Source organism: Curcuma longa, unplaced genomic scaffold, assembly GCF_044706935.1.
Source record: "Curcuma longa cultivar G26 ecotype Majalengka, Jawa Barat unplaced genomic scaffold, ITB_CL_G26_1.1 contig_17416, whole genome shotgun sequence".
In the NCBI taxonomy this organism is placed as follows: domain Eukaryota; kingdom Viridiplantae; phylum Streptophyta; class Magnoliopsida; order Zingiberales; family Zingiberaceae; genus Curcuma; species Curcuma longa.
The window spans coordinates 14314-25572 of NW_027430588.1; the positions used below are offsets into that span (position 1 = coordinate 14314).

The following is an 11259-nucleotide window of genomic DNA, read 5'->3' on the forward strand; positions in this document are numbered from 1 at the left end:
AACTCAAGAGTTCTGCCATTCTTTCATTCTTTAGTGCTTCTTTTGAGAACGTGTTGTTCTCCATTCTTGTGCTTATTTCCTCTCCTCCTAAACATTCTTTTATATCATTTTGAGGAGATCGAAAGAGTTGTAAAGGTTTCTCCGCCTTCGAGGTTTTCGAGAAGGAGAAGATTCATAGTGCATCGGGTGTGTGCGTGCGTGTGGATCCTTGGATTAGTCACCTCTGCGGAGGTGGATACCAAGTAAACAAACCGGGTTAGCGTTGATCTGTGTGCTCCCATCACCAATAGTTTAATCTAGGCAAGTCAAGGATACTCTAAGTTCAGGATAGTGTCAAAGACTTAGAAAACTTAGAAGTAAGCATAAACTACTTCGAAACAATTCCAACAAAATTATTAGACACTGAACATTTAGCTTGATGTTTCATCATGTTGAATTGGCTCTTATTTAGCTTATTTGAACAGAACTGTTTATTTGGATGGAACCAACTCTCAAACAATGTTTTTGGCATCTTGATAACAACACTTGAGCTCATCATGAATATTTTTTTTCACAAAACTAAATGTAAGAAACAAAGGGTCTTACCATTTTCAAATTTTGAATGTCTTGGCAGCCAAGGTACATTACCTTTTGGGCTAACAAAAATATGTGACACACTGTGGTATAGTAGCATGCCAAAAATATTGAATTGACACTACGAAAGGCACAAGGCAAAAATGGACTAGTGAGATCATAACCTTAGCTCCTTCAGAAAATAAAATTAATGGAAAATAGAAATATGGCTAAAAACAAAGAAACCTTGCTTTTAAGTTCTAATATTAAGGCAATTAGACATCAGCTACATTCATACTCCCACAAATTGCATCATCAAGCAAAGACTGAGAAGAAAGGAAAAAGTAGAAATTATTTCTGACCATATTATTCTCTTAAAAAAGGTTATTCAAGTTTTTGCACATTACAAGCCCTTGAAACTTTATTCAATTAAGAATAGTGAATAATCTCACTGGAAGGTTGCAAGTAGTATGTGAAAGGGATTTATCATAAGCATCCTCTTTGGGTAGAGCACTAGATAAATTGTGAATAAATTCAGGAAATCAATTCAGTAGAATCAAGATTCATGGAGGAGAAAACAATTCAAACTAATAACAAATAAACCTCTCTACTTCTGGACATAAGACTCCACCATCCTCAACCAGCGATGTAGCTCGACTTTGTCCTTGTTAATGCTCGTGCAAGAACTCGGCCAGTTCATCATCCACCCCCAATTCCTCCAAGTATGAGGTTACCCGACTCTGCAAACTCTTCTCTAAATCGCTGACAAATCACTTAATATAACTATAAACTCTAAATAAGGTGACAAAAAAGAGTAATTTTAAAAAAGAAAAAAAAAGGAATAGTACTTGAAATTACGACCCATGTAGGGGCGCACAGCGGCGCCCTTCTGGCACAGAGGGAACATCATCTGGACATCGAGGGATTCAGACCAAGCCGAGCAGATGAACTCGACAACGGAGTCAAAGGGCTCAATGCAGGCGTCCTCAACGATGAGGCTGATGCGAAGGCGGGGGCCGGGTTCCAGGGCCTCCACCTTATTGAACAACGGGGATGAAGGGGAGGTAGTGGTTCGGCGACATCGAATATGGTGGCGTCCACCTTGACCTCCTCGGCGCCGTTCTCTCTCCGGAGGCGGATCCACTGCTCCCCGGGTGATCCTCGAGGGAGAACCACTTGAAGCGCTGCGGAAGCTGCAGAAAACAAACACGGCAAGGGGAAATATCCCCTTCATACCCAAGCATCGAAAGGGACGTTTAGGCAAACGGGGTAAAGGGAGGCCAGTAAGAGATACATACCGGACGAGGGGTGAGGTAGTCGGAGAGCTGGGCGATTTCATTGCCAAGAAGGCGGAGGAGGTTGTCGTCAAAGGCTAGGGGGAAGTTGCCGGCGGCGACAAGGAGGGAACGTTTAGCAGAGGGAGAGGAACTGAGAAGGCAGGAAAAGGCCTTTAAGGGCTTGTTTGGGAGGAGGTGAGAGAAGGGGAAGGGGAAGGAAGGGTAAATAAGGGGAAGAGAATTTGTAACCTTGTGCTGCAAGAAGTGAGGGAAGGGGAGAGAAGGGGAAGGAAGAGATCATTTTCTGTTTGGTTTGGAAAATAAGGGGAAGAGATCACAACCTTGTTTGGTTTGGAAAATATTTTCCATTTTTTATTTTTCATTTTCTATTTCCAATTTTCCATTTTTTGATCTAGTTTTTAGAAAACAGAAAATGTATTTGGTATGATATACCGTTTTCTGTTTTCTAGAAAAGAAAATTGGAAAATGTGTTTGGTATGATATGTTGTTTTCTATTTCCTAGAAAAGAAAACTGGAAAATGCGTTTGGCTTCTTCTTTCTCACCGAGCGACGACCAATGACTTCTTCCTTCTACCTCTATTCTCTGTTCGTGTCGTCATCGAGAGAAGAGACTGTCCGATCGCGAACTTCACCAGCCGCGTGTAAGAGGTGAACGGGGTGCAAGCATCGCCGGTAGCAACTTCTCCTTCCCTCTCTCGACAATGATGTCTTCTCTTTTCTTTCCCTCTGTTCGGACCGCCACTAGAACAGAGCAGGTCACCAGAACGGCGGCTGACCATGTCGCACTACTATAGCCCAAGCCAAGAGAACAGCAACAGAGAAATTGAAAACTAAACTAGGGTTTTCTTCGATTATTCACTCACTGAAAATTTTTTCTATCACAGCGGACTGTCGTCGACTGGGAGCGCACGGAATAGCTCCTCGAGGGCAGGATCGGTAGATGCCACGCCGAAGGAGGAAGAGGAGAGGAGGAGTACGCGGTGGGGAGGAGGAAGAGGAGAGGAAGAGGAGCACGCGGAAGGAGAATGCGGCGGGAGAGGAAGAGGAGAGTGCGGCGGGAGAGAAAGAGGAGAGCAGGAGAAGGAGCCGCGCCGGAGGAGGAGCGCATAGCGGGAGGAGGAAGAGGAGAGGAGAAACGCGGCGGCGGGAGAGACGAAAGTCGCGGGGGAGAAAACAACGAAGCGAAGGAAGAAAAGGAGAAAAAGTACCGTCTTTTCCCATTTTCCACCGCCTTTTCCCATTTTCTATCTTTCTCCTTCGCAAATGGAAAACGATATTTCAGCGTTTTCTATTTTCTTTGAAAACGCATTTTCATTTTCCAGAAAATAAACTGGAAAACACAAACCAAACACCAGTTTTTAGAAAATAGGAAAACGAAAATAGAAAATGATCCTGGAAAATACAAACCAAACGCCCCCTAAGCTTTCTCCTTGCATGGTCATAAATAGACACAATTCCTTATATTCCGATTTGGGGTGTAAGGAAGGGGAAGGAAATGTGAAAACATATTTATTCCAATTTTACCCTTATATTAAAATATTAATTATTAAAATAACTTATCTATTAGCACATGTTACGTTAATGAACCTTTCCTTCCTCCCAAACAAGAAAATTATAAATACCTCCCTTCCCCTTCCTTTCCCTCCCTTCCCCTTCCTTCCCCTTCCGTTAATGAACCTTCCCTCACCCCATCCAAACAGAATGTTAAGGAAACGAGCCATGGCCACACAAAAATTAATTGGCTTTTCATGGGCTAAAAGTTCCATTTTGATTCTCTTCTGTAAATAGAACTCATAATTCTAACCGTTTCACACGATCATATTTATATTCATATATAAAAAAATAAATTAAAAAATTATAATTGATTACAATAAAAAAATATTATCTCAACTCTATTTTAATTCTCAATTAAATGGAAGTGATCATTTTAGTGACCAAATAAATACTAATTTGGTATTATTTTTTTAGATTTTTATAATTTTAGTATAAATTTATATTTAAAAAAAATAAATTTATGCATGTAAAATTTTACATAATCCCATAAAAGTGCAATATGTAATGGTAACATATGAATTAAAAATTAAATTTATCAAAGGCGAAACTCAAACACTGAATTATAAAAAAATTGAGTTTGAACGTAATAAAGAAATATTTTAAAGATTAATTTTTAAATATATTTAAATTTTATTCGATAAATAAATCAACAGAAAAACAGAAAAAATCATCTACGACATTTAAATTATCAAAAAAATAAAAAATTTTCTTGACAATCAAATCTCAAACTTATGTCCAACGTAAGACATTAGAAGCTTTACAGCATACTATTTTCGATTAGTAAATTTGAACTCTTTCGTAGAATCGTTAATTTAAATTAGACTTATTGGATTAATTCATCTTGCTAAATAATTTTAAATGGATTGATTTGGTATTTTATCAATGCATTTTAAAATGGATTCAGGTGATTAGCTCGTGCTGGGCCTGTGACCCGCACAGGTAAACTTGGGTTGACTTGCAAATTGAGAATTTTTTCTTTTAAAATTTAAAATAAAAGTAAAAAATTTAATGGACTCGTAAACATCTAATTCGTAACCAAATTTAAAATTTTTTATTTTTTTTTTTGATAGATTCGTGGAATAAACCCACCTAATTCATAACCCAAATATAAAAAGTTTAATATTATATATATATTTTTTATTTTTTGATAAACTCGCATTGCAATCCATCTTGAGTTGATTTGGAAATCTTCTAATCTGTCCAAATGACAGACCGATCCATCCTATCCTGTCATATGATGATGGATTGATCCATCCTGATATGAATGAGTCTGTTTGACCGCACTATTCTTAAGCTACTAGGTCACGAATAATTAACCTACTCTTCTCTAATTTTCTCGCATCTATGGCGTGAGATTCCAGTGGAGTCAATTGATGCTACACTTGAATGGTTTGGCATCTCAGCCAAACACAATTACAATAACATGCTCACGACAACGCCTTACTCCATGTTTACGCTGATTTTATCAAGTCTACCGATCCTATCCGAGCAAGATCAAACTCTCAACTGAGTTAAAGCTGGAGTTATGCATGACCTATTTGATCGGTATCATCACCCATAGTTTAAAGATTTCCCCAAAATTCAAATCGTTGTGAACTTATCTCTGTTGCATGTCAAATCTAAGCATTGAACGAGCACAAAAAGTTTCAGGCGTTCATATAAAAATTTGTAATTGAGAAACTTGTACATACGATACACTTTTGGGCATGGGAAGTTTCATGAAATAAACTTCAGTAACCTTTTCCAAACTCTAGTTAGTCTCAGTAAAAACTGAACTGACAAGTTTTTAATCAATAACTAAGCACAATTCAGAAAATTCAAGAATGAGATCATTTTTTAGATGAATTACAATCACAATCACATTTAAATGCGACTACCTCACTCTCTTCAAGCATGTTACCTTCTCAAAATCTGGAGTGGAATAGCCCTTCTCAATCTCCCAAGCGTGGTGGGACATTGAATTGAATGATGATTTTACCTCTTTCTCATTTGTAACTTCCCTGGGGAAAGGGATTCGTACTGAATACACAGCGTTCTCTGAATATATAAACATATCAAAACCAAGACGGTCGACCCATATCAACTTTGTATCTGCCGCCTGCTAATATTGCCGAACCACAGCATTTAGCAACACTTTAAGGTCATATCTGCTTAAAGAAACTTCATATAGAATGAAACATTCGATAAATTAGCAACAGCTTAGGTAATCAGTTTGGGAAGATCATGCTCATACAAGTGTTGCACCAATTGAACAGGCACATGGAGGTGCATATCTCTGTAAACATGTGAAAAGGCATCCCTAGATCTCATTTGCATCCTGACCCTAACTTCCTTTTCAGTAACGGCTAGAGCATGAATTAGTAGTTTTCTCAGCAGAGCTTCCTCTCATATAAAACATAAAAAAGAATGGGGTTTGGAAAGGAAAATGACCCTAAGAGTACGTCAAGTCAAAAGCATAGTTTGTAAGATAACGAGTACTCCGCAAACAGCTTGTTGTCTAACAACTTGCCAAAAAGAGAAAGAAGACTAACGTTACTTACGGCCATGGTATAAGAAGCAGTTCTAGACAAAAGGTGACCACCTAGGTGGAGGCCTATGTTGTCAATATTAAAATAGGGAAGAGAAGTAGATTAAATTAAAAATTATTTAATATTATATAACAACAATATACATTTAATATTTACATTGCAACCAAGAAAATAGAAATTCACAACAAAACATAATCTTCAATAATTCAGTGTAAATATAAATAACAAGAGAACACAACAAATTTTAATTACTATCATGCTATATCTGCCTAACCACTAGGCAAAGCGGCCCCTTATCTAAAATGCTTAGATGGCTGCCTAGAATGCCTTTTAGAACAATGGTTATTGCTAATGCATAGCTTGTGCCTAGTTGAAGTATCAACAGGGATGGGTCATGGATATCACCGATTCACTATTACAAAGTAATTTTCAAAACCTACTTTGGGTCCAGAAAACAGCAAAATTAGATGCTCTTCATTTTCTTTGTCATATTATCTACAGTTACTATAATGTAAAAGCTTCAGATTATGTCATTTAGCAATAATCTCTAAAAAGTTATAAAGTCGAGGCTGCAGAAGCTTTTGGATGTGCACTATAATTGGCAACAATTTGGCAATTTTAAACTTTGCCAGCCTAAATGTAAAAAAATCTGAATGCAGAGAATCATCCAACCAATAAAATAAACTTGGGAAAAAGACCAATGCATCTTTGTAAACCCACACCTGAAATCCTGGTTCCACATAAACACTGTACAGTCGTTGTACATCTTCAGGATGTATCGAATTCATCTCATCAACAATTTTTTCAGCAAAATCTCGCAGAGGATCAGGTTCTGCATTTATATATTCTGAGGAGGCCACCCAGATACCATCCTAAACATTATAAGTGTTTTACAAATTAAAATATGAATCACATATGTTAAGAAAGTCAAAACACAGCATAGAGATAAATTAGTATATTAGAAAGGTTCCAGTGGCCAAAACACTACCAAACTGAAAGTACTGCAATGCAATATCAACAAAGCTTTAGATGTGCTCCAAGTATAATTATTAAAATGTACTATAATATAATTATTCAACATATATGAATGCTTAAGATTTCAGATGATTATAACAATTACAAAGAGAAATCATGGTGAAGAATTCCAGGAATTTGATTACACAGTTCCCAAGTGTCTATTTTCATCAAGACAAATGATGTACAAGGCTGCTAAACTAAAGCATGATGTGCGTAGGGTTTATAACCGTTTCTTATACTTTATTCGCACATCTTTCTGCTTTTCATGCTATATCTTGCGTACATTACATCCTTTATCTGTGCATTAGGCATTGTATTCCCTATTTCCTAGTTCGGAGGACTGCTCGTGTATTTGTGTGTTACAGGATGAAAAATGGAGCAAAACAGGCGAAATGGAGTACCATTTGAAGACAAGGCAAGACAGGGCCGTGCCTCACAGGCACGACCGTGTCTATCACCTCCTGAGACCGTGCCTCAAGGGCACGGGCGTGCCCTCAAACAGAAGCTCAACAAGTTCAGGTCGTGCCCCACAGGCACGGCCGTGCCTTCCTCCTGCAGCAGCCAAGACATGGCCGTGTCTCTCAGACACGGCCGTGCTTCCTCCACAGTGCCATGCCAAGCCAGGGTCGTGCCTCCAAGGCACGGCCGTGTCTCCCAAACAGAGGAGAGTCTGCCCCTGGCCGTGCCTCACAGGCACGGCCGTGCCTCCCAAACAGAGGAGAGTCTGCCCCTGGCCGTGCCTCCGTGCTCAGAACAACAACTCTGCTTGGCCGTGCCTCAAAGGCACGGCCGTGCCTCCACCACAGTAGGGCGGCCACACATGGCCGTGTCTCCCAGACACGGCCGTGTGACGGGGGCGTGCCTGGCTGTTCCTAGGGCAATTTCGTGGAGGCCTATAAATAGACCCCCTTAAGTGCCCTGAAAAGGGGGGAGACTTTGGAGAGCCACCGGAGCGTGCTAGAGCCACCGACGCCTCATTCCGGAGCAAGATTCGACGATCCGTTCATCCGTCCGGACACTCCATCACATCCACGCCTCATCTTCGCAGAGATTGCAGTCCGGAGAAGAAGAAGCTCATCGATAAGTCCTATTTCTCGTTTTCTTCTTAGATTCTTGGAATAGGATGTACTTTTCACTTTCTTCTCTGTATTGTAACCTCCCCGCTATGGAGTAGTCCTCCAGATTCTAGGATGTAGGAGGAATCGGGGTTATTGGATGATTGTAACTTTGGATTTGTTAATTTACCATGTTCTATGATATGATTGTGCAATTGCTTTGTGGATTTGTGCCTTATACTTGTTTGATGATATGCTTGTGAATGGTATGAATCTATAAGGGTAGAGATAATTTGTGGTTTGAGGATTCTTAGGATCGTACACCCGGGGCGCCTCGTGACAGGAGGAAAGCCTTTAACCGGACCTTCCGAGGAATTGCTTAGGCTATAATGAGTCTTTATGAGGGATAACTAACGGTTACTCATTGTTGGGGAGAGGTCTTTAAACGGATACCCGGTGACAGAGGGTAGGACATCTAGTAGCACGCTGGGGCGCCCGAGTGACAGCGGGAAAGCCATAAACCAGGCTATCTGGAGTCATCTCAAACCGACAATAGTAACATTAGAACACCATTGATTTATTCCGAGGAAGCCTGACGAGGTCTAATTGGATAATTTGGTTAGAATCCCTACAATTGTGCATTTATTGAGGAATGGTAGAGGATCCAAGTCAATCAATCAATATCTCGAGGAATCCGAAGTCCTAGGATCGCCTTCCCACATTCTGTCACAGTCGAATACTCTCCGAATTAAGGATTAGGAACTCTAGAACACTCTTCCTCCCCCACACCAAACCAATTCCTATGAACTCTCCACTCTTATTGTGCTAGGTTAGTAACTAATTCCACGGTCCCTGTGGATTCGATCTTTTTATTACTTGGCGACATTCCGTGCACTTGCGGAACACGCATCAGACAAATGCTCAAAAATAAAGCATATCATAAAACACGGTTCACTCAGTTTTCCACAATTTTTACATAATAAAACCCATTTTGCTTGAGTCATTAAGTCGCCAAAGTCATTTAGATATGTTTTCATTATACATTAGAGTTTTATGAAACTTCTATAGAGAGGAACATAACATAGAAAAAAAAAAACTGGCTGAGAAACGGAGAAAAAGATTGATGTTTCATTCTAGTGATCAAAGTGAAAAAAAATAAAGAATTTGCATGAAAATATTTTATGTCCTGTGACCATGTCATAAATGCAACTTTTAGTAAAAAATACACCCCAAGTTGTTCAAGGGCAAGCATTGAAATATTATACTCATCCAAATTCTGACTACTGGACAAACATAGAGTACACCAAAGGATATGAACTCAGATGAAAATCATTTTTTTATGCACTTGAGAAGATAACTCCTATCCTAGATTTATTAATCCCAATGATAGGAATAATGCTAATCATCCTACTCCTGTGATTAATTAGGATAGGGAATTATAATTACCTTCAGGAGAAATCTATCATTGGGTTTGCTCAGGCTTCCCAGAAGTGTGCATTGTGGAGTCCGTGATCTCATTTGCTCACACTGCTCCAAAAGAATATCACCGTGTTACTTGAAAACGCATATAGCATAACATGTGGAACTCATTAGTAGCATAAAAATAATTTAAGATGGAACTAGAGATAGGAAAGAAATGGATGCAAGGTATGAGAATTATAGAAGGAGCCCAAGCAACCGACTACTAGGTTTTAAAGCAAACCCCACTCTTAGAAGGGGGAAAAAAAATCCAAATTTAACCTGAACATGGAAGCTGGATGGACCATCAGAAACGAAGAGTCTCTCGGGCCGGTTTAAGCACAGAGCAGGCGCTCCCTGGGAATCGACAACGAAGCGGGCGCCAACGGCAAGGGGCCAACCGTCTGGGGACAGCGAGGAAAGGGTCCCGATGGAGGAGAGCTCGACGATTGTCCTGGATACCTCGGCAGGGGACGGCTTCGACCTGGCGCCGCCCCCGGCTACAGGAGGCACGTCGGTCGGCACGGAGAGAAGGGAGCATCTCGGGAAGGAAGCGGAGCGCCGGGAGGCGAGCCGGGGGGAGGGAAATTTTGAGGGGCAAAGAGCTGGGAGAGAAGGGGGAACGGGGAGAGAGAGGAGGGGAGACATCGCATCAGGACGTTGAAACGATTGAAAGGAAGAGGATCACGAAGACCATGTTAACATGATACACTTAATAAAATAATCTAAATTTGATATAATAATCCAATTTAACTTCGGCAAATTCCCAAAGCGCATATGAAGTTTAGAATTCCCAACAGCGCATTAAATGTTTATTATTGTATCCCATTACAATTTTATTAAATTTTAATAAATAATCCTTGAAAATTTATTTTAATTTTAATTTTAATTTTAAAATTTTAATAAAAATTTTTTAAAAAATATAAAAAGAAAGTTCATAAAACATTAAAAATATTTTTTTATTTTTAATATCTACTTATAAAAAATAAAAATAAAATTAATAACAAGAATTGATTTTATTAATAAAAATTACTTTTGTGTTGATCCAATACACCTTAAATATATCATCATTGTCGTATTAATTTTTGAAGACTGACACCATAGGAATGTTATATTAGTGCGGGAAATACCAGATGATCGAACCTTGATTTTGATAATGATACGAGGTTCAAGTTAAGTATATTGTTGGACTAACAAGTTGATCTAGTGTGTAGGGAGCATAGATAAAGTCATAGTTGAGGCTAGGCAAAGTAAAGTCCTAGTTGTAGATTAGGCAAGGACAAATCCTAGTCTGGAGGATCAAGCAGAAAACTTGACAGGTCAAGTGCACCAGGTGCAAGTCCATGCAGTGTCGGAGGACCGAGAAGCATGACCAAAGTTCAAACGAGTAAGGTCAAGAGGACCAGAGGCTTGGTGAAAGTCTAGGCGGTCAGGAGAACCGGGACCTAGCAATAAATTCCTGGGGGCCAAGGACCATAGTTGAGTAGAAAGTCCAACAAATCTGGAGGACTTGGTTATTAAGTAAGGTAAATTCTTCTGAGAGGAGTGGGTCAGGACGTGTTCCAGAAGTGGAACTGTAGGCGTTGGTCTAACTCAAGATTTCACTAGAAACCTGAAGTTAAGACCAAGAAACAGTTTGTTGAACTGTTAATTCAATCTGTTTATCTATATTTTGGAGCTAACTTGTAATGCAGATTGGAGAGCCGAAGGCTTTGACTCCAAGCCACCTTATCTGAGGTTCTAGACGATTGGACGGTCCAGACGATCGAATTGTGGATTCCAAGCGACTCTGGATCA

General features: G+C 39.6%; 1 protein-coding gene and 1 pseudogene across 1 annotated transcript; both read right to left on the reverse strand.

Moving 5' to 3' along the window:
* Nucleotides 1–928: 928 nt before the first annotated feature.
* On the reverse strand, nt 929–2629 carry LOC141816618 (uncharacterized protein At2g39795, mitochondrial-like; annotated as a pseudogene).
* A 2535-nt stretch (nt 2630–5164) lies between these two features.
* On the reverse strand, nt 5165–10167 carry LOC141816619 (glutamyl-tRNA reductase-binding protein, chloroplastic). Its single transcript, XM_074704367.1, is given in 4 exon segments — nt 5165–5502; nt 6655–6804; nt 9451–9531; nt 9745–10167. Coding segments are annotated over 4 exon segments (879 nt in total). The 3' UTR covers nt 5165–5277.
* Nucleotides 10168–11259: the final 1092 nt, after the last annotated feature.